Source organism: Dicentrarchus labrax, unplaced genomic scaffold (assembly GCF_905237075.1).
Source record: "Dicentrarchus labrax unplaced genomic scaffold, dlabrax2021, whole genome shotgun sequence".
Lineage (NCBI taxonomy): Eukaryota > Metazoa > Chordata > Actinopteri > Moronidae > Dicentrarchus > Dicentrarchus labrax.
In genome coordinates this window covers 21,400,491-21,425,386 of record NW_026136723.1, presented here as the reverse complement: position 1 = coordinate 21,425,386, position 24,896 = coordinate 21,400,491, and the positions used below count along the sequence as shown (strand labels likewise).

General features: G+C 38.8%; 1 protein-coding gene across 1 annotated transcript in view; it reads left to right on the top strand.

Moving 5' to 3' along the window:
• angpt1 (angiopoietin 1) overlaps positions 1–24,807 on the top strand; it is a 52,906-nt gene extending 28,099 nt beyond the window's left edge. Inside the window, exons 5-9 of the mRNA XM_051390585.1 lie at positions 2,626–2,753; positions 4,040–4,141; positions 7,301–7,467; positions 18,562–18,692; positions 22,752–24,807. Coding sequence (XP_051246545.1) covers positions 2,626–2,753; positions 4,040–4,141; positions 7,301–7,467; positions 18,562–18,692; positions 22,752–22,915 — 692 coding nt within the window. The 3' untranslated portion in view covers positions 22,916–24,807. The remainder of the gene's footprint in view (positions 1–2,625; positions 2,754–4,039; positions 4,142–7,300; positions 7,468–18,561; positions 18,693–22,751) is intronic.
• Positions 24,808–24,896: the final 89 nt, after the last annotated feature.

The window sequence follows — 24,896 nt, the reverse complement described above, 5'->3', positions numbered from 1 at the left end:
GAGACTGATTATAGTCACATGGGAGCAGTGATGTCTATAGCAGTCCATTTAGCTCCATTACTCACTCTCTTTAGTTCTAGTATTTTGGCTCATTTGGCAAGGGTACTGATTTATGCAAACACCCAAGCCCTGCTGATCTTTTCACATGAACCCCCTACTGAATATGAGTCCCCACTGAACCACAAAATATTTTTCTGTAAATAAATATTGGGACATAAATAATATTTGTAGAGCTGGGCAGCAAGCTGTTCAAGTGAGCCGCTCATACACTGGAGCATCAAGTCCCTCGACAGACAATCTTATTCCACCAAGGGAGATCTCATAGGCAAAAATTGTGAAATTATTGTCCACACTTTTACAGATCGAATACCAGAACGTTCTCCTCTGACAATGATCTCCCTGGCCTCTAAAATGTGCCCCACCGTCTGCCGGCTTGGGGTAAATTACCGCCTGACAGGGCCACTCTTTGTTGTATTAGAGTCTGGAGTGCGAGGGCCCACTCTGTCAACCTGTCACAGCAGGAGATTCTTGTCGCTGACACTCAATACTTTGTCAAAATGCTCAGATAGTACACCCAAATAAGCAGCCTGCTTCCACTGGGAAGTTCTGAGCTCGTAAGGGGGGATCAAAGCGAAGGCTGAGGATCGCTGACACATTTCACTTTTCCCTGACATCTTCTTTGACTCAACAATTCAAACAATAAAAACAATGGTGTGAAAACTGAGATGAACCCCTCATATGGGAGGAGAAAGGGAGGAAGAAAGGGAGAGGAGAGAGAGAGAGAGAGAGAGAGAGAGAAAAAAGGAAAATCGGAAGGAATTTCCATCAATATAACAAGGGCTTGGAAGGTAAATATAAACCACTTGTTATAACAGGAACTTGAAATTTATAGCTTGTAGTATTTTGTCCTTAGCCCCTTGCTTGGTTTCAAAATAGTGCCGCCATAATTATCTACAGATGGAAATGGATGCAGCTGGTCTGTCAAAGTCTGAGGCTTTCTCTCGGAGTGGGAGATCATCTAGTCAATGAACTTCTTTTCTCTTGCTAATAAGTGAGTCGCCCTCAGATATTATCTGGCTGTTACAAGATACTCACAGTGAGACTTTACCGATCAGCTTCTGACTCAGACTGCTTTTATATTTTCTCCTCTGAGATTTAAAGATCTGAAATATGATAAATTGACCTGATAAGGTTTTTTTCTGCAATTTGTGATTTCATAAAACATTACAAAACTGATGATTTCAATACTAGTCAGACACAAAAGGTTGCATGAAGGGTAACAGTTTGTAATAGCATGGACTTTTTTACAGTGCCATTCTTGTGTCCGTATCTGGTGTATGTGTGTGTTTATTTGGTCCCTTCTTTAATCACAAAATATTGTAGCACTATAGGGCTGCTCGATTATGGAAAAAATCATAATCACGATTATTTGGGTCAAAATTGAAATCACGATTATTCAAACGATTATTTTTTTAAACTTCAGAAACATGCTGCATTTATTTGACATTTGTCAAAAACACTTTGCAAGGAAGTCCTCAGTTACACTTTTCCCCATAAACATTTGTAAGTCTCCTTTTTACATTGACAGTCATAGTGCACTCTTGCAATCTCTACAAAAAGTTAAATTAAATAAATTAACACACAAAAGATAAGCCATAGAAAAACAATTTGTGTTCTCAAATTTTAGTGCACTGCCACAACATTTGAAATTACTGTTACTGTTACGTGTTACCTGTTCCAACGAAAACAACGTGACTGACTCATGTGCAGTGCATGCTGTGGGGGAGGGACGGTAATACGCATGCGCGAAATACGCAGATTGTGGCTGTGTCCCAATTCAGGGGCTGCATCCCTGAATTGGGACACAGCTTTTTTCTGCAGCGATTTTATTAGTTTTGAGATCGTTTGGCCCCAAAATCGTAATCATGATCAAATTTCGATTAATTGAGCAGCCTTATAGCACTAACACCTGAACTTTGGCATCCTGTCAATCGAAGTCCAAATTCACTCCTCACATGTTTGACATGACAGCTGGCACATGTGGCAACAAAATGTTGTGTGGGTTTTGCAACAAAAATGAATCATTTAAAAAGTCAACATATAGGTGATTATCTTAGCTTAGTATTAAAACAAGAAGCTAGGGAAAGTCTCTTCAAATTTAAAAATGACTTCCTGGAGTCTTGTTGTCACCTTGAGGTTTCCAGGCATAAAGCAAAGACTCCAGGAAGTCACTGTAGCTGTTGTTTGCCAAGAAATAATTCAACATCTAATAAAACCAAATGCCAAATTTATTTTTCTGTTTGTGCTATCTGCTACCTGTAAAAGCTACCTGTTTTACTTCCACTCTTAGATCTATGCTAAGCTCATCGCCTCCTGGCCACAGCTTCAAACTAAACACATATAAATGAGAGTGGTATTGATCTTCTCATCTTACTCTTGGCAAGAAAGTGAATAAGCGTGTTTATCAGAATATCAAAGTATTCCTTCGAGGTTACAGCTCTCAGCAGTGAAGATCAAAAACACATTTTTACCATGGGCTCACTTTACTTGTGCTTGATTTGTCTTTGTATAACTATATTCTAAAATTGTGTAACACTGGTTCCATTATTTCTTTCATATCTGCAGTTGTGCCTAATAGTACAAAGGTTGTGGATGAAGAGAAGAAGTTCCGTGACTGTGCTGACCTCTACCAGGCTGGCGTCCAAAAAAACGGAGTCTACACCATCCAGATCAACCCTCAGGAGACCAAAAAGGTGCGAAGCCGCAATATCTTACAGCCAGCACTCCACTATAATGTGAAAATATCTGCCTTTTCATCACTTCTAGGCTGCTTTCATAGTGGGTTTACAGGTTTTCACTTGTTTGTGTGAGACTCAACGCTCTCCCACTGAGCTAAAAAGACCCTGAGCCACCACTGGACTGATGAGTGTGAATGATGGGCGCTAGCTGCTGCGGGAATATTGAGAGCTGAAAATACCCTTGGCAGCTTTGTGAGTGCGGGTATGGTATGAAACAGGGACGTGATATAGGACACTGAGCTGATCGCCAATTTTGTGTGTGTGTGTGTGTGTGTGTGTGTGTGTGTGTGTGTGTGTGTGTGTGTGTGTGTGTTTTTAACCTCTACAGTATACTTATATACTCTTGATTAATAGGAGTGATGATTTTAAAAGTTCGCAGGTTTTTGTGTGTTGATTTTGAAGTTTGGTGCTGCTGTGCTCTACTTATGAAACAGTCTCAAATAATACCTGCCTCTGACCTTTATAAATAACAGCAAGAAGACTGGCTATATTGGCTATCAATGAAGGACATAAGTAAAGAAACAAACACCAAGGATATCAGTATACTGATTATATTAGCAAACATGAATTTTAATTTCAAATCAACTTTAAAGATGTGTGTGCAAGTGTGTGTGCTTTTTATGCATGTATACCATGAATGATGAGCTAGTATTGGGGAAAATGATTCTGTCAAGGGTACTTCCTTAATTATACCCAGGCTGTGTTTATGTGTGTTCAGCTGTGTGGGCTGGCTGAGGTGAGAGACCTTCTCCACTCCACCCTGGGGTCTCCTCCTCAAAACAAAGAGCAACACCGCAGATAGAGCACCAGCCTTGCATTATCAGCTTACACACACACTGAGGTTCAAGGTTAAGGGCCACATTACACCCAGGACCTCCACTTTGATCCTGCAGAAAAGAGGCTGTCTGATGAGGAACATCTCCAGGGAGTTGGTGAGGGATAAGGAGATGCTGATTAAGTTTGAGGAGGACACAGATATGTCACATTCCCAAAGATGATTCATCATGGAAGCTGGGAAAAGGAGTGTCTGACACCAAATATTTGTCCAAATGACCCTTCATTGTCAGATAATGCCACTGAGAGTCACGTTGAATGTTGGAATCATTAGCTTGCTAGTTATCATCATGACATCACATCTTTTGAATCCTGAAAAATGTACTAAGACCAATGGGTGGTATGAGTGTTCCATAACCTTAATGGTGTGTTTTCCACCCTCCTTTGCTCTCTTTTCAACTGTGTAGGTGTATTGCAACATGGAAACAGCCAGTGGTGGATGGACAGTCATCCAGCGCAGAGAAGACGGCAGTGTGGACTTCCAGAGAACATGGAAGGAGTACAAGATGGTGAGACAAGACAAATGAGTGTACACAGACACTTGTCCGGCATGCAGACTCTCATCCATATCCATTAAAGGCAAGATGATAATGGTGGTCCTTGAAAGTATAGACAGTGAGTCAACACAAAAACCCAAAGGGAGAGAATACAGTCGTCCATATCCATTAGGAATAAATTACGAAACTGGGTGATCAACAAAAAATCCTGTTACAAAAACACACTTCCGCAAAGGGATTTAGACAAATAGAGTGTGCTTTTTGGCCCAAATTGAACATGCTCAAAACTAAGAGGCAGGATTCACTCATCCAAGACCATTTGGAAGACTTTAGCCACATATCATTCATCCTCAGCAACAGCTCCTCCGCTGTTTTTGTATTAGCAATATTGTCTAGGGTGTCTGAGACTTGCTCCACTTATCTGCTGAGGCTTCAATGACATGTTATTCTTCCTCTTTTCCAACAGGAAATTATTATACCTAAATGTAAAAACAACATATTTGTTTAGTCTCTATAGCGCTATGCCAGATGTTTCATCTGTTTGTCATCAAGGAGAAATGTATGCATATTTGCATTGGGAGTGTTAACATATTCAACCTATGCTGTGTTTAGACGGGAAATTGGATTTATTATTGCTGGCAGTTGCATTGCTTGTGTTTGCTGTGGTAAGTCACCTGTGTATACCTTCCACTAGCTGTAAGTTTATTGTCAAATGGACTATGTTCATTCTATCCACTGTAATCTGCTTTATGTTTCCAGTTTAATTATTTCCCGTCTCCACTGCTCTTGGTATACAATTTACCAGTCAATGGGAAAGGGTTTCCAAGACATATAAAGCAGACAACTCCCAAGTTAGATCATATAAAAGCACTCAACTGGAAGAGAACACTGGTTTGAATGGTAAAAAAGAGTGATATTAAAAGAAAAAAAGAGCAAAAAAGACAAAAGAGAAAAATATAAAAAGAAATATGTATAATATATAGAACATATAGATCATGTTCAGGCCTTAAATGTAAGCACCGATGAGACAGACAGTGCTTTGCAGTACAGGAGGGCACACTCATGGATCTTGGCTGACATTTACAGTGCTGATCTAACAGCTTAGCATTCATGTTCTTCTCCTTGAAAAGACTGTAGGTGATCAGTGTTGTTTTATTGTCTTATTAATTTTGTCATTCTTGGTCTCCAAAGGCTCGTGCTCACAGATTTAATGCACTTGGTGGATTTGTAAATCTTTCAGTCAAAACTGAGATGCTGTTTCTTTGTGGGACCATGGAGAGAATTTTGGCAACAGGGATATAGTGCACATGTTAAAATGTGATCTTAAGAATATCTGACGTTTGTAATCACATTACAAGGAGACTGCACATCACAAAGGACAATGCAAGTTGAATCATAATTCACTCTTTCATCTTATCAGCATGTGAAAATGGTATGGCATGTAGAGAAACCACTGCTCTAAGTATCCCACAAGTACTTAAGCAGTTGCCAGGGGCTAAGTGGAAAGCTCAGCTAAATAAAGTGATAGCTGGGAAAAAATTGAAATAGTTACCTAATGTATTGAAAACTGCTGATATAGTTTACTGAAATGAATGGATAACAGTTGAAATAGTAAACTGAAAGTAACAGATAAATTGTTAAATTAAATGGATGAATGGTTGAAACATCTAGCTTCTACCACTCCAAGCAGTATGAAAACAACCTAAACATTGATAATTCAATTGTATGAAACAATTATTTTAACTGTATCTACTATTTATTTAGAATTATTATTGTTAAATAAAATTCAATTAATCCATTCATAAGAACATGCATACATGATACAACTTGAGACAAAAAAGGTTACGAACCACTGTTTTAGTGTTTTGGTCTATCACACTGTAATTCTAGTTGATATTTCTAATGTTCAACAGTTCCTGAGATTAACAGTGCCCAACATTTACAATTACTTCTTTCCCCAGACAAAGTGAGTTTAGCAAGTGTAACTGAAATGCAAACCGAGCACTCAGTCCAACAATATGACTAATCATCTCCTCATCTTTTCTGAGTTGAATGATGTGGATCAGGTTTGCGTGTGAAGGATCACAAAGCACCGGAACTATACAAAGGAAACTGTCAACAGAGCTTGACTCCAAGGCTTTTCTCCAGCCAGGGTTCTTGAGATAAACCACAGTCACAGTAGGAGGCATTGGATCAAGCCGAAAGCCAGTCAGAAGGGAGCATCTCATCAGGAGTGAGATCAAATGTAGAGAAAGGGAAAGAAAAGGGAGAGAAAGTGGTAATGGGCCCCAGTCACTTTCTCTTCCACCCACTCGACAGGACATGCCTAAGGCCAGAGGAATGCCCCATATTTACTTTCCCTCCTTCCATTTTCTCATCACCACACTCGCTCAGCGCAAACACAGACTTCTCCCTGAGTTTGCCCCCCCTCGCTTTCCCAATCTTTAATGGATCAGTCCAGACTATCCTGTCAGAGCTGTAATGTCATCCTGCTTTGTGATATTCCCCCTTGCAATCCACTGCTCTTGCTGCTGTCAGAAGCACTTTGCCTGTGACCGGGAGCCACTCTGATCAAATACAAGATTTACAGTTGTTTGAAGGAGTGTCCGTGCATGCAGTATATATTTTGGGAAAGAAGTCTTTAAGTAATAATGAGTTTAACATGTGTGACTAGAGTGGAAGACCGGGAGAATGGAAAAAGGTGTGTGTCTTTTTCAGCTGGTAGCAATTTAGGAACTTTTATAGATAGGTAAGTCTACCCACATGTAGGATCAAGCCAAAAGAATGCTTAAAACCAGCATAAAATATGTTAATATACAATGTGAGTACTGTGTGTGGTTTTTACTGAAGTCTAGAGAAATTCGGAAGAACGCAAGGATGCTATGAATTAAAAAAAAGTATGTTTATGCAGTACAGAAACATATCTGGATCAGCAACCACATTTCTTACCCGAAACTGTTTGTTCTGATCTAATTTCTGACAAAAAAATAAATCAATAAATACATTTAAAAATTCCTTCCCATTCATTTCACAATCCCCTAGTGTTGAGATCTTATCATGCTAAGAAAAAAGAGGAGATAGCCACAAATAATAATAATGCCTATGATTTTCAAAAAAGATTTTCAGTGTTGTTTCTACACCAATTATTGTGTTTCTCTTCCTTCATTGCAGGGTTTTGGAAGCGTGTCTGCAGAGCACTGGTTGGGGAATGAGTATGTTTACCAGTTGACCAGCCTGAGGCAGTATGCCCTCCGTGTAGAACTGACGGACTGGGACGGACACCAGGCCTTCTCATTATATGACCGCTTCCAAATCGGCAGTGAGAAACAAAACTACAGGTAAAACTGTTCATATTGCTACCAGTAGAAAAAGAGGGGGATAATTGTTTTTTCAGGCCAAGGAACACATACAGCTTTTCATATTGGCTGGTAAACATCCTCAGGACTGGATCTGTTTTTGCAGAATTCAGTGGCGGTTTGAACTGCAGTCACATATTTGCAACACATGTTAAAGTGATACAGACTTCAGGCTGAAATATGAATAAATGAATTAATCTGCAAATAACTGAACCACTTTAGCCACACTATAAGCATGGCAGTTGCTGGGTTCACTATTTGGGTTCATTGTACAATTTTGCACGTAATATGAAATATATATGTAGCAGCAGATGATCTAAATGATAGAGAAGGGGTCCCTTGAGGAAAAAGGTTGGGAACCACTGCCTTAAAGATCCCCTCCATACATGAATTACAAATATTGCTTGGAACAATAATGTATGTTTGATTTTTTTTTTTTTCTGCAAAAACATTTTAATTTCCACATTAAAAGCTAAAAAGAGATAAACTCCTTCTAACTCATGAAACATTTCAAAGTCTATGACAAGTTTAGGTAATTTCTAAAGATTTCCTACTGTAAAGTCCATTCTCAGTGTACATGCACAAGTGGCTTCAAGCTTCTACATCACACTTGCTGCAAATTGGATATTTGGTTTATGACCAACCACCTCCCAAACTAATGACATTCCCATTAGCCTCAGCTGTAATTTGTGTTTAGTGCTAATCAAAAGATGTTAGCGTGCTAGTACATTAAACATCCACATCATTCCTGCTAAACAACAATGTGAACACATTAGCATGACTGTTTTGTTGCATTTTGCTCAAAACACTAAGTGCAGTCTGTGTAGTGAAAGCACCAAAAGATTCAGTACTCTATGTACACAGGATGCATTCAGACACAATATTAAGCATAGGTCACGTTTTGGCAGCCCAAACAAACACTGTAGTTATTTGAGTATAACAGAGACAATAGACAAAGGCGATAGACTCCTTTAGACACACCTTTAGTTTCCTTCTCGCCTTGATCACTGCATATCAGAATATTGTGAAGCTGTGTCTTCAGCTTCAGCTATTCCACTAATGGAAGGAAGGAAGGAGGAGAGCAATCGTATAAGTGAATAATACTTCAATCGAAAGACAAAATGTTCAAAAGTGTCAAGATTATAAGCATGGCCAGTAACTGTAAGCTCTCTAGACACTTCAATCATGTCGTTCCTGTTATGTAAGTCTGTGGCGAGGTTTTTCTCCTTGCAAATTCCTTCCAAACTAAATGTATCGTTTGTCATCGTCTCCTCATTACAAATCTTCCTTTGATTGACGCTTTGTCCTTGTGTGTTGCGGGGGCGAAGGTTTCTGTTTTCTTTTGAGGGGGTTAATGATAACAGGCCTCAAACTATGGCAGATGCTTGGCCCTCTCAGATGTGGAAAACTACTGCAAATTCCACCAAGTTCCAAGCAATTGTTGGCTTCAGAGGAGAAGGTCTGACATCCCCAATTCTGCAGTTTTCACTGGATGGCTGGGTCTCTCTGATAAGAGGTCCCTTTAGTTGCAAAATGTCTCGTGTTCAGCTTTAAATTACGAAATAAGGAACAAGATTATGTTGCTTGAAAGCCTTTACCTCAACCCTTCCATTCCTTGCACCCAAGCTTTAAAAGTTTCAAGTGTCCGCCTACAGCAGGGGGCCGTTGGGCTTGTTGCCATACCTAATCTTTACAATTGTCTTGTGATGACAGGGGTTTCACTTTACGAGGTTTCCGACTTGAGGAGGTTGTACCTGGAGTGAGCTCTGTGGTTTTCTCTGAGGACTGGGAAAATGGATTTCAATCAACTGGAAGAGATCAAGTTGTTTTTTGTTATGAATTTAAAACAAAGTTGAGGTTTTGTGTGACTAGGAGGTGAGGACCCAGTGAAACTACACCTCTAGTTACCTTTAGTCTCTATTTCTGGCTCTTGTTTGAATGCACAGGCACTAACTTCAGGTTTGTCAACATGGCACACAGATATGTAAAGTGCAAGTCCATATATATTTGTAGGGCTCAATACGTACTTGTATACGTACTGTATCTAAGAGAAAGGTGTTTATCAAAATGTAAAGCAAATTTTGCTTCCAACAATCCAACACCATTCAACTAACACACATTTCTATTTGCTTTAACATCATCCTTTCCTGTGTTTCACACATAATTTAACACCTCAAACTTGACCTTTTGTTCTTTTCAATTAGGGAAACAATAATTGTTTTTGTCCCGCTAAGGCAAGCAAAGGACATCCCCTGCCATTCTAGCCTTTTTTGATGCAGGCTCATACTGTTTAGGAGTCCAATCAACATGCTGATCTCTATAAATAGATTTGTTCTTGAAAAATAGTTGTGGTATGATAATCACACATTGCTCCTCTGAAACACAAGCCAAAACAAACCAGATGGCCTGGCCCCAAACAAACCGACGCTGCCACGTTCTTTATTCTTTTGCTCTGGCACCTCACTGCATTTACATGTCAAACAATCTGCGACAAGTTCTCTGAATTGCATTTATTGCTCTGAAACACGAGAGATAGCTGTAAGTGATATGGCCTTTCTTTTAGTTGGTTTTGGATTATTTTCTGTCATCCGTGGTGGTTTACTGGAATAAAGTCTGCGTCAGTGTGAGTCAGACAAACATTTACAAAGACCTCATATGGTACAGTCAATCTTCCTCTGCCGCTCTCTTTCTGTTTCAAACACACGCTGTAAGAACAAAAGCACATAAACAAGGCCATGAACTAAAAGCACCACTTGGAAACCAGGTATTATAATTGAATAGCACAAATCCAACAATGCACACGACTCACCATTTATCATAAATAATATTGACTACCATCCAGGAAATGTTTGTCCTGCTGCCAGCTTCTTGGTTTCATACATACAGTATACTGTATATACATATGTGGAACGGAAATTACTCAAGTTGCAGAGAGGGAGGGAGGTGTGCAATTATCCTTTGTGAAATATAGGGTCCTAATCCTTTAGAAATGAAATCATGTACATGGAATACATGTCATATTTATGCCCAGTGTTCTAAAAGTTTGGACCTGTCATTCATCTTGATTTATTTATTTATCTATTTATTTAGTCATTTCATTCTTGTTGGCTTTGTCCAACATAATACTACAGTCAGATGATATTATACACCATCATTTGAATAATATTTTCAGAATAAGGTGTAATTTCAGTACTTGGGTTCAATTGTAGGAATGAAAACCCTTTGAGATTATTAGGATTTCCATAGCCATGTTATTGTTGTTGTTTACTGGATGTGAAGACATTATTATCAGTGGAGCTGAAAATTAGTTGATTAATTGATTGATCAATCAACAGAAAATTGGAACAAGTTTCTTGTTTTGATAATTGATAAATTACTTTAATAACTTTGTTTTTTGAGATGGTTGCAGTTTCTCAAGTCTGAATGTTTTGCTGGTTTCCTCCTAAGGTAAACTGGATATCTTTAGGTTTCTGATGGAAGACAAACTTTTGAATTTGAATATCTCAACATGGGCTTTGTACAATTGTGATAGGGATTTTCCACTTTTTTATGACATTATATGGGCAAAGCAAATAATTGATTAATAGAGAAATAAAATAAAGTGTAGATTAATGGACAATGAAAATACATAACAGTAATGGCTTAACTATACACTTTTCCAAAACCTATTTATGCACCTCAGGCTCCAAGAACTTACAGGGGGAAAAAACTCTTAGAAGTCAAGCTTTAGAGAAGGGGCAGATCAAAACAGCCACATCAGTGCAATAGCAGCCAAATAAAAGAAGAAATCAAATCACTGGTTACATCTGCACAGTGTAAGCTGACATCAGCAATGTTGTTTTAATGTTGAACGAACAAATCTTATGGACAACACTGTAAGGGGTAAATTTAGGTTGACCAGAGCAACAAAGTTCCCACTGAACCACAACCTCATAAGATTGAGAAATGAGCTCTTTTTTTTTCTTCATTGTGAGTCGGGTCACCATAATTGCAGAGGTTACTGTCTTCATAAACAACAGAAAAAAATTCCCTATCATCATTGCTAATTTGGTTGCTGTGATACAGCATGGGTTGCAGAAAGGAAAATAATAAAAATATAATTTGATGACCTGCAAATATTGTTGTAACGATTGCCATCAGATCAACACATCCAGTTAATAACCCTCATATATCAAAGTTTCTTTGCTGAAAAAATGTGTTGGTGCTACATATCAATATGAGCAGTAAGTCAACCTGCATGACACCGAAAGCAAAATAGCACAGAGACACGAAAAAGCGAGAGGCTAGTTAGAGAAAATACAGATGGAATCAAAAAAGTAAAATAGTGCTGAGTCCGAGGGAAGATATAGCACAAAATGAAGAAAATTGCACGTTACACAAAATTACATTACGTAACAAGAAAAGCCACAAACTGAAATAAACAATAGACAATGCTGGCTTAGATAGACAGTTTTATGCAGATTCTTGAGAATGGGCTTGAAGTTACAGAGATGTTTTGTTTTATTGGGGTCTTTGTACATTTTTCGATGATACAATTTCACAAGGCTTTGTAAATAAATAAATACCAATGATTATTATGTCTCTCAGTCATAGATTAACTGAACGTGTCTTATACAATGTAGTGGTAAGAGTTAAGGACACACAGCTTCTTGCAGTGCATTCAGGAAGAGGTTTAATTTCTCTATGGCCAATGGAACAGAATAATCTAGTAAAATATAAGTAAAATATAGTATTGTATGCATAAAGTCGTATATGACAATCACAGACGAAAAAGATTATCATTGTTATAAAAAGACAGAAACTTAAAAATGACCAGATTACTCAAAATAAGAAGTGCATGTTAACTTAATGTTGGCAAGTTTTTTTGAAACATTTGAAAATCCTGAAAAATTAGAAAAAAAATTGAAGAAGTAACAGTTTTTACATGTCAGAGATGTCTACGTATTGTGTTGCAGAAATATCTACTCTATCTCTAAGTGACCATGCTAACCTGCTAACTTCAGCCCATCCTGTCTCGTAATAACACTTTGTACCCTTTGTGTCTCCATTTATCTCTTAACTCTTAAAGGAGCTGTAGAATGTGCATAATCATGTTTTATTAGTAGACATTGTAATACAGGGGTAGGAAGACTAGCAAGCGGCATGTAGTATACAGTAATTGTTCTCCTAAATAATGCTCGTAGTTGTTTTAAGAGACATGTATGCCCTGAAATAAAACATCAGTGTTGCTACAGTATGGGGATAATAAAACCCAAAGGGTTTGAGTAAAAAGAGAAAGAGAGACAGCAAATTACTTTTTTAGAAAGGGAAAAAAAAGTTTTATGCAACTTCTTAAAAGTAGTGAAATACCCTGGGCACCAGAGAGAACCATAATTTTCAAAATCATCTGAGGAACAGTGTACATTCATAGTAGTTAAATATATGCACAGACACAAGTTGAGGCTTACCGGGAAAAATGTTTTGTATGTACTTTTAAAGTCTCCCTGCTAGAAGGAAAGACTTATATGTTTATTTTTTTTAACAAGCCATTACATCTTTATTCAATATCCTCCCAGCCAACTTCTTAAATCCAGTGATTTCTCCATATGGTAATGGCCCGATTTCCCTGTGGAATCAGATAGATCTCGTTTAGATGTTTTTCATGTGAGGATTTAGGAAAGAAATTGGCAGAGATCTGAGTTCCAAAACATGGTGACCCCTCTATTTTCCAAGACTCACACTGAGATAATCTTGGATATCTCAAGTTATGTCTACTTGAACCCCATCCTTGGAAGCGTCAGGTTCCACAGTTTCCAATGATACAGAGATGAAGCATCAAAGATTCACAACACTTAAGTAGGACAGAAAAAAAGGATCAGCAACAGGACTTGTTAGAAATGAACAATCTGTTGTGGATTTAAAGTTTATCTGTAATCAAAGTTGTAATATGGGTTTTTTATTTGATTTGACATAAAGTTGATTGTGAGGACGAATATCAAAGAACAACTAAATAAATTACTGATAACACAAATAAACCAAACACAATGTTCACCTACTAGCTTTGTCCAGAGCTTTCAACAACACATGGTCTTCATCAGTGAATGGAGTCCTTAGTTGTCATGGAGATGGATCTCTTGCTTAAAAGTGATTTGGATGCAGTCATAGCTACTGAACTCACATATCAACAGATCCATCTCCATGGCAACCAAACAAACTCCATCTGCAGATGGAGATTCCTGCAATACAGTTGAAAGCAGCGGCAAAAGCTAATAAGCCTTGGGTTGAAATTGTTGTGCCAAAAGTCCAAGTGAAGAATTAATTTTCATACCTAATTGGACTAAGTTCCAGTGGTTTTCAAAGGAAAGTGGCACAAAAACAATAACCTCAATGATCTTTCGTCGTTAAAACTAAAAGCGTGCAACTTGCAGATTTCCATTTTAACACCGCAATATAACCAGCTTTTTTTCCTGTAGTAAATTGTCCTTTTAATGGACATGAAACAAAAAAGAAGATTGTGCTGATCAGTGTATTTGGAAACTTACACACATACCTTAGACAGTAACTTTACTGCAGAAAACATTGTATTATCAATCCATATGCTCCATATCAAACCTATATATCTATACTGTTTATATCAGTGTATATATGGAGCTATATGATGCCCAGTGGCAAAAGAGCAGCCAAGCGGGTCTCAGCCAGCCAGCCTTTCCAGCCTTACAGTAGGAAGCAAACTATTGGTCAGGGTGATTAACCTCTGCAATGGGCCAATCAGACTGCAGTTCAGGTGGCTAATGATTGCCAGGTGTGTCACAGCATGCAATGGATCCTGGGTTGTTGCCTTCATGTGTGGAGATGAAAGAAAACGAGCAGGCTAAGCTTGGCTGTGTCAGTCAAAAGATGAAAAGTGACAAAATAGCTGCAACCACTTTCATTTGAGTACATGTACATTAGTACATCTCAACAAACATGAAGGATGTTTTTATGTTATCTTTTTTAATATTTCAATTAAGTGTTCATTATTTGTAATATTCATGGTAGATAAGTGATGCTTTGTTTATATTTCATGTGCAAGCTTAAACATAAAAAACTAATGGTATGTATTTTAACTAAAAAGTGTGCTTGTAGGAACAGTGTACATGTTTTAAGATGCAGTGTGATAAAATGCCATTCATTGAAACCTAGTTTTACTTGGAAGTGTTCTCACATAAACATATCACAGTCATCTGATTCCTCACCTGACCCTGCTACAACTTATTTCCCACGTACACAGTTTGCAGCTGTAATACTCCAGAGCATAGACTCATTATGACTGAAACTGAATCTGCATCGAAGCTTTAAGGCGTCAGTTCACCCAAATCACACACCAAAAAAAGCATTAATGCCTAGTGGTATTTAGTCATGCAAATAGTTTCGGGTTTTTTATTTGCCTAAGTTTTGATTTATCTCCATTGGAGACATTTGTAACCACGAGTATGGGTGTGTGGAATTTCATTTCTGGTGCTGAAAACATTGGATTACCTGTTAAAAAGTATTTTCAGAAACAATGTTCCAGTTACTAAGGCTTGGTGTCAGACCCTGTTGTGTACAGTTTTAATTGGGATTTTCTGTCGAAGCAAGCTCTTATCCTATGCTATTATCCTACTCAACCTGGACATTGTTTCTTTAAAAACTTGCCTTAACTCTATTAAACTCAAACTGAAGTTTTTCCATTTTTCAAATGGGTGGCATTTTCCATGGCAGTGGTTGGATGTCATCTGATTGACGGCGTTGCTAGGAGATACATTGACAGTTTCTGTGGTTCACTACTTCCCAGACCACATCATATCCCTTTATAGTTTATGAATGTTGATACTAGGCATTTTATTCTCATTTTTCCACATAGCATTGGTGATCAGCAGTTAGCCATTTCAGAAGCCTGTCCCTTTACAACTTTTTGTAAAGACCCATCATGCTGTTTCCAAAGGAAAGTGGAAGCTACTTAGCCTAGCTCAAGTTATAAGTGACTCCTACAAGATGTTTTCACTCATATTATTTCAAAACCTGCTGTGTGCCACTGTCAAGCTCCTTCTCCTGGGTGTTGTGTTAATTTTAAATTATACAGATGAATAGGGACTAGCTAGTGTTAGCTGTCTTTCTTTTAAGACTCCAGAGAACTTTAAAGTTTAGGTTGACTTGGGTGGTATTTGTGATCAGAACAGGTCTCAGCTCAGAGCTTTGGAAATAAAACCAAAAGCTGCATGACAAGATAAAAACAAGAAAAAATATGTTTTTCGTAATTTGGGTGAAATGACTCCTTAAGGATGGCATGCACTGACGCTACTCTGACTTTCTAAATAAGTCAAAAGATCACAAACAAGCCAGCATCCCCAGTGGATATTAAAAGACCTCCCCAGAGGTGTAAAACCAAATTATTCCCCTCACAGTTAAATATTTTGGTTACTAATGAGCCTTGACCAATCGCATTACTAAGTTACTTTAACGAGAACAATCAGATTAGCATGCATTGCCTGTTAAGTTCACGATCTGGCTGAGCAGATGTCTGTCCCCTGATACATTTCATTAACATGAATTACTAGACGCCATCTCTCTGTCAATCTGTTTCTCTGTCTTTTTCTTTCTCATTCTTAGAAACAGGCCTCAGGAAAAGCATCTCTTCCTCTTGAGTTCAGTACTTGGCCCATTTTAGGATTATCCCACTTATCATTTGAGTGCATAATGGACCCTGACAGGAAAAACTGCAGATGTCAGTTGAGTTAGGGATTGTTGGTCTGGTAAATATGCAGCAAACCCGGTAAACACAGCCGCAGACTATTTAAAGCAGCTTGTCAAAGTGTCATGCTGAAAATCCCTCTTGATGATGTGCCTTGGCGATTCGTCAGCACAACAGAGAACGTAAGAGCTTTGCAAAGTAGATGTGCAGAAAGTCTGTTCTTTATCAGAGCAGAAGCAGACCTCATCCTTGACACCGCATGTTTTATTCCTCAGAATCAGGAATTAGCTGATAGAAGTCAAGCTACCCTTAAGTGAAGCAGTGCTTTGAGATATGAGTTTACTATTAACTGGAAAATATCTCCAAAGACATTTGTTGCCCTGTAGACAACGGTTAATACAGCATGTGTCACAGATGACTTACTGTTAACAGGAACTTGCACACTTTTACACCCACGCAAGTGCTTATAATATACTTGCAAGTTCTTATCCAAACTTGCCATGTTCAGTGGCCATTTGGTGCCACTGATTAGACACATGACTCACCCTTCTATTGTAGGATTACATGTATTGGTTTAGTGGCTTTCTGAATTCCCCACTGTGACTTGCACTCACACTGCAGCCATTTACACAGCTGTCCAAATACAGAAGTCTTTCACGTTAAATGACTTTCTTTCCTGGGGAGTCTACCAGTCTCTTTCTTTGAGGTATTCAACCTGATGCCTCAGAGCTTCAGAAAGGTTGGAGGTGCATACAGAGTGTTCAACATCTCCTGAAAACATTTGTGTTTGTTACTTTCTCATCGGAAAACCCGAACTAGGTGCAAGGTTCAGTACACACCCATGGTCCCCTGTTGTCCAGAAATGAACTCAGGAAATTGCTTTCAGTGAGAGTGAACCATACTTAATAACAGAGAGCTCATTGGCGTGGTGCTGCAGTCCTGCTCTTTGGATGTGCAATCTCTTCTGTTGGGGGAAAGCGAAACCGAGAGACCGTGAGAGAAACAAAGACATCAAGAGGAAAAATGTGCGATGCAGGAGATTAGGGGAAGGCGTGTTCTGATGGTAATGGCAGAGCTGTCAAAGGGATGAAGGAACTGTCTGATCTGCATGCAGCTATTCCCATTCGCACCACAAGTGAGTTCACAGTTAGACACACCCTGAAGAAATCTGCTTCCAAGTTGGATATTAGTTTTCAATATGTGTGTTGAGTACTAAGTGTGTGAAGAAATTCAGCTTGGGTGTGACGGCGTATCACCCCTATAGACAAGCTGTTTGTTGTAATAATCGTCAGAGTGAAAAGATGGCAAGAAATTTTAATACTGTCTCATAGCCTCTTCCATGGTATGGGTATATTTATTGTGGTGTGGGCCTTCTGTAGAACATGTTTAATCTATGGCATATATTTTCAGAGTACATAAACAGAGAACATCTTCATGTGCACAGAAAACTATGCACAGAAGTAACTTTTTTGGAGTAGAATAAAAAAAATGGGAAGCATAACCAGCTATATTCACACCAATTTAATTAACACAAACAACAAATGTCATCCTTTTGCATCCAGCTCCCTTCCACAATGTTAAAGTGAGTTTTCTCCTGTATGCTGTTCCCTTTTTCTCAGCTTCACTCTCTTTTTAGCAACCTAGATCTCTGTGTCTTCTAACAGTGGTGGTTGTTACACATTCAAGATGTTCAGTTTGGGCTGAACAAACCCTGAGAGAGATATTATAGAATCTGCACAGTATGCACTGTACAGTTATTGCATGCCTGCAGTCTTCTAACATGCTTTTCGAATATAAAATCCTTTAAATTGGGCCTGGCAGAAAATATATATGGACTGGCAGCAAAATGTGAAGATTGATGAAAGCAATGTAACATCATGAAAAGATACAGGTGGAACTGTTGATCACAAGACAAGGAGATATGTTGCATGCTCCCGTCCAGCACTGGATGTATGATAGGTTAAACAACTTACTTATTGCTCTTTTACTGTTGTTTAGCTGTTGATTTAGTCCATTGTTGTGGTGTAAATTAATGCACTGTGGCCCTGCAGATGGAAATGTGAATCTCGGACATTCCTTACGTTACAAGCTCTTTCCTCTCCCTGTCTCTCTCGCTTTCCATCTGCATTTCTTTCATATGCATTCTCTTTATTTCCTTCTTTATTTTATATTCTTCACCCTCTTAGTGTTGTTCCAGGTGTTCTACATGTACTTAATCACAACAAAAAATAAATATCTCTCAGGAGACATTTCTTGCAGCATGTTATTTCTTCTTTCTGTCTTTATTGCTTATACTGCTCACTCCACCGTACTCCTCTCCCTCTTCCTCCCCCTGATCTGTTTTCATATCCTTACTCCCTCCTTTTCCTTCTCCTGATGTCTTTCAGACTGTTCCTGAAAAGCCACAGTGGGACTGCAGGCAGACAGAGCAGTCTAGTAATCCACGGAGCAGATTTCAGCACCAAGGACATGGACAATGACAACTGCATGTGCAAATGTGCCCTCATGCTCACTGGTGGTAAGTGTAGCAAAACAGTGCATTACAGCGAGGGTAATCACATTCCTAGTAAAACAGGAGACTTACATCACCATATCACCTTTGTACAGAATAATCCTCTTTTTTTTGGCAGGAGTGGAGGACTTAGGGGAAGCACAGCAAGTTGTAGACACAACATTGACATACCGTATAAAGCTGGCAAATGGCTTAGCAGACAGTTGCTTATTTATACATACAGCAGACACAACATTAAGATTAATGTGGAACAGCATGGCAACATGTGAAATACAAGTGTAAGATTCACTTTACTTTTATCTCTGTTTTTGGTCTCCAGCAGCTCTTTAGGAAAATATTTAGCTGCTCTTTAGCTGCAAAATCTTCCACTATGTTCACCAGCACGTTGATAACTTTGTCTGCCTGCTGTTTGGTGCTGGAGTATAGAGTATAGTCAGTTTAACAGAGCTTGTTTAGCTGAAAACGGCTGACTACTGCGGAAGGAAACAACACTGATGACAGAACAGTAAAGTTACAGGCTGTAAAACCAAAACAATGAGCTAAAAGATGCTAAAACAATTCCACAGAGTTGATGGGTCTACAGAGATCGGGGATATTCTCTGTATTTTGTGTCACAACAAACGACAGCTTTACCATCGCATATAGTCATCTGATCCATTAATATAAAAATACCAATTAGAGCAGTTTTAAGTACAAATTTAACTCTCTTCCAAATAAGCTTAGCTAATCCAAAAGATTTGTTCAAAACCTGCCTGAAAGTTCTTGTGTTTCTTGCACCATCAGACTTCTTTTCAACAATGTCTTCTTGCTCTCAGCAATTAACTTGGGGAGTACAATGTTTTTTATTATCCAATAGAAACCATGGGTACAACTACCAGAAAAACACTATAACATAATGAATTTGAATCCTATAAGCATTTATCTTTATATGGTACAACAGAATTGCTTTTATGAGAAAACAATGGCATGATGTCACCATTACAAAAGCAATTTTCTTTGATTGGCTTTATGACCAACCCCACAATGTGCATTTCCCAGTCATTAGTTCAGGTCATTATGATCGCAAGACATGCAATATGCTAACATGGCCAATTATACATCTATCTGCACCTATTAGGCTATATTCTGCCTCCCTTCCCAGTTGCACTGTGGTTGGAAACGAGCACATTATAAAAATCCCTGGGCGCGGCACAAAGTGTCTGAGAGATTTAAAATGACTCTGCTTCTCCTGCTGTGTAAGTGGAGCCCAGTGACCCTCGCTGTCACCTCATGGCAGCTCTACTGATGTGGAGTCCTGACCTGGTACTAATCAAGCATTTCTAAGTGCAGATTTAAGATCAGCATTACCTCTTAGGTCATTGTAGATGCAGTGGGTTAAAGGGAACTGGCATCTGATCACTGATCAACACCCCTACTCTGCTTGATTCATAGGCTGCCTGTGGCCAGCCACAAAGGAGAGGCATGACAACATGTAGCCTGAGACAAGGCTGGTCCGAACCCAGCACTGTGCTAGCTATAGTATATACAGTATATCATTTGATTTATTCCCTGCATTTATAAGAGCAGTGCCGACATCAAATGATGTAAGTGTCTGGAATATACAAGAGGAAAATACTTCTCTGCTACATTTATGAGGACAACTGCAGCATGCCGTGTCAAGAACACGGAGGAGGATATCATGCGGACACACGCACTGCAATGTATATATTTACCCAGCACCAGAACATACAGGAGGGATAAGGCACTGACAGTAGAAGGTAGGGGGGGTTCCTCTATCATGAGAACAAACTGCACTAGCTGAGACTTTTTTCTAAAGAAGACATCCCCACTGTTTTTACAAGTCAGTAAAAATCTCCAGCCTGAAAACAGAGAGTATACTGGTCATAAATCCTAAAGGATTGCTGCTGTGCACACTGAATGTGTATGTGTGTGACAGTTGTGTGGTCTGTGGTTTATCAACAAGTGAAAGATGGCAAGTAGGACAAATGTGCTGTGTTCCGCTTCGTGGTTAAAGAGGGAAAACACTGTCTCAATAAAATACAACAGCAGGTTGCACAACACACAATTTGTGACATGCTATGACGAAACCCCATCCCATCATACTATCAAATACAGGACATTGCTATGTTTGTACTACTGGTACTGTCTAATGTCCGCTTAACTGTGGCTGGTGTCGTAAACTATTTCCTGACTATGTAGTGGAGATCCCAGCTTCTTTTTTGTGATTAAGTGGCTTAGTGGGAAATATGTGGCTCTTTAGCTGATAAATGCTACCCTGTGTTCATCAGCTAGTTGCTAACCTGTTGGTCAGGTAAAGTAAAGTATAATTTTTAAAGTTACCTTGCTTACAATAGCCGGCTGCTGTTGTTGGAAACCAATAAAAGGCAAAAAAAATTGCAGGCCCTAAAACCAAAACAATATGCTAAAAGATGCTAAAATGCCCTGTAGAGCTGAGAGAAACTGCAGAATTGGGTGATACGACCTTTTTCACATCTCACAGATTGGTCCACCTATAAAGTTGTCAGGTGCCAGGCCTCCTTTAAGAGCTCCCTAGCTTGAGGACAATTCCTCATGTCAAAAATTAGAGCGGAGCAAGTGCAATTGCATATTTGATTCCCACTGGCGCCAGCATCCTGAAATCATATGCAGTTTTGGAAATGCAAGGAGGTCAGTTTCCATGCTATGTTGTGTATGTGTCTTATGATGAAGGAGCAATCAATGTGAAATTTATATGTGTGATGCATGCCAGCAACAAGGGCAGAACATTACTCCTGATTACTGACAGGTCTTGTGAAATGTCATACTGTAGGCCAAAGTGGTATTCAGGTCTGACAGGAGAGAAGAGAAGAGCTGCCATGTGTCACTGTGTGAGTGACACATGCCATTCCTCGCATATGTTCTATATCTGACTGTATCAGCATGGGCGTGTTTACTAGTTCAGATAAAAGACTTGAATGACACATTACTAAATCTGTGTCATCAATAATAATAACAATAACCATAACACCACATTATTTGTATGGCACCGTTCATACCATCAACCATAATGAGAGAAGGCTGCCTTTCGATACTGACTGATAAAAAAGTCACAAAAAGGTTTTTACAGTCACTTGTGGTGGTTTTTGGTTTTCTTTTTCCTAGAAGAGGTAATGCACTTAATGGGAGCTGGAAACACTGATTAAGTAGCGAACATTTAACTCACATGACTGATAAGCTGTTTCCGCTACGACAGTTTCCTCATTGCTCCCATGGCTCTATAATACATCCATGATTGCTCCACATAGATCTGATCTGACCTTCCTCGCATTAATACATGAAACAAACAGAAATGTCATATATTCATTGTGTTGTCTGTGTTGTTTCTCACTGTTTGAGGTTTGTCTGGCGCCTCTTCTGGTTTTGTGACAGTAGAATTGGCACCAACTACTTCTTATCTCAATGAACCACCTCCTAATGATTTCATAACAGTAGTGAATAGAAACAACCATTCATTCACATTTTCTTTTGCCAATTCTGTTCAACTTTGCAATACATTTGGATGGAAAGGTGTTGCTTAAATGATAAAAAAAAAAAAACATCTTGCAAGTCTAAGCACATCTACCTTTTCTCTAAATACCAGATGTACCTAAGGGAAATGTTGAAATGTGTCACCTTGCGAGTAGAATAAAAGTTTCCCATGCCATTCACAGCGTTGTTGTGCGTGTGCAAGCTCATGCACATGCACTCTTGGCTTTAAATAGAAAGAGGTACCAAAAGTGTTTAGCAACAGGTACTGGCATGCCAGTGAACCCAGTGACATTAACACATTGAGCAGATAGCAGTGAAATGGTGTCTGAACCATTGCATGGCCGTGGAAACTTTCAACCTTTGCCGAGGACAAAACGTATGATTGAGGTGACTGCCCTGACAAAACAGGAATATCAAAACTGCTAAAAGGCGATGTTATTTATATTTTGGATACATACAAAAGAGTTGCTCAGCGCTTTAATCAGACTATGTCATCTTGCTCTGTATTTTATGTACAACTAAATTTTTTTTTTTTTTTTTTTCTTATTCTCTACTCAGGTTGGTGGTTTGATGCCTGTGGCCCGTCCAACCTTAATGGCATGTACTTCACCCAAGGACAACACATAGGGAAGTTGAACGGTATCAAGTGGCACTACTTCAAGGGCCCCAGCTACTCACTAAGAGCCACCGTCATGATGATCCGCCCCCTGGACTTCTCCTAGTCCTGTGAACTTGCAAACTATTTAACTTCCAAATGGCTATGTAGCACATTAGAGGGACGCTTCCTATTTTATCCTCTTGTCTCATCTCATTTCGCAGGCCATGGGTGGGAGTCTTCCAGTGAATCTTTTATTCAATCTGGTTCTTCCCCAGAGCAACCGCTGTTGCTGTGCTACTGTTGCCTCATAACCTTTCCCCTCAATGAACTGAAAAGCAGTCATGGGGAGGAAGACACGGTTCACCTGAACTCATTTTTGTTCCCAAGCAGATTCACAAACTTGACCTTATTTAAGGACAAATGTGTCCAGGTGTGTTATCTCACACCTGGAATCTGTGCGCATTTTCAGCTTGTATGACAATTCAAGCATGATTTCAAACCACAATTTTCCTGGGGACCTGTGTTGTAATAATACAGAGAAATTGAACTTCTCTGAATGGAAAGCCGCTATCACAGAGCAGCACTGACTCTTAAACTGCAGGACAGAACTGATCTGAAACGTTCTGAGGAGACAAATGAGAGACATGGCTTTTTTTTAAAATGTTGCTCACAGAACACAGCCCATAAATATTACGATTGTGTTATATATTGTGTTTTTAGTATTATTTTTGTTATCCCAACTATATACAATATCCGAAGTGAGATGAAATTGTCTTTTGTACTGTACAGTGTATACTGAATTTCTATCTGCATTATGTATGAAACACACACGCTCAGTTTTAAGGTGACCTTGAAATGCAAGTGATTGGTAATAGTTATGAGGGTCACTTGCAGTATTAGCTGGCAATTACATGCTGGCTGTCTTGACCGAGTGTGATTATTTTTAGAGTTCAAGATGTGAGGTTATTATTGGATTAGATTCTGGACTGAGATCCACTTGCCTTCGTCATTGGCTGAGAAACGACTAATACCTGCCAAGGTTCAGATTGTGAGTGATCACCTTACCTCTGCTCAATATGAAAAACAAGGACATTAATTCACATTCATATAATTAGTGATATATAACAATTACAGCTATGTGCGCCTGGGGGAAGAAAATGCACACAGCATACACTACGAGTAATATGTATTTTAAAAATAAATAGATATGCAGTGTATTCCTGAGCATAATGATGAAGTACCACGTTATGATCCTTCCTTATTCGCAAAAGATGTAAATGCTTATATTAAGCTGGTGTCCCACATGTACAAGACTCACAAAGAAGTTCATATTGCTGAATCTTACTTCTAAATGTAGAGGACATTATAAAACAACTTCAAGACCCGTCCTGTCAGTTTTATCATATTCTAACCACTTACCTTAAGACAAAGAGCAGATCATTAAGACAAGTTGCATTCAAAATATTTTTCACAGACATCAACATGACACAGTCTCAGAATCCGGCCGGGTTCTGTTTCTCATCAATGCAGTTTGGGGAAAAAAAAGGAGCTAGAGTTGGATACGAAGCATGAAATTAATGATCCCACCAAGTGATCCGTGTGAACACATATTTCATAACTTCCAGCTTAAAACAACAGAATCTACTGTGGGGTATTTACTAAAGGTACATGTGGCAAGAAGATAAAGTGTATCTGGAACTTGTAAAACTACAATTGACATGTTTATTAGCATACTAAAATTGTATAATTTAATGTGTGTGTACGTAAAGCAGCTTTCCTGAGGAAAGCTCTTCTTTTTTCTGTTATTACTCTGCCAGAAGTACAATGGTGTTTTGAAGTTGAGCATAAAACATGGAAGTTAAGATAATAACCCTGGAGAAATGTGCCTTTGATAACTCTGCTTTTACCTCATTAAATTCCAGATTTACAGATTTATTTAAAGATCTTTTGTAACATGTGGTCAGTGTTGTGTTGCTAGATTAAATAAAAGAGCATGTGATGCACTAACGTTTTCAATCTGCGTTTAGGCTGCACTTTTTGTGCCAAATTGATGTGATGATAGACATAGGTTTAAAGTCAGGGTTCCAAAATTTCATTACATCTTT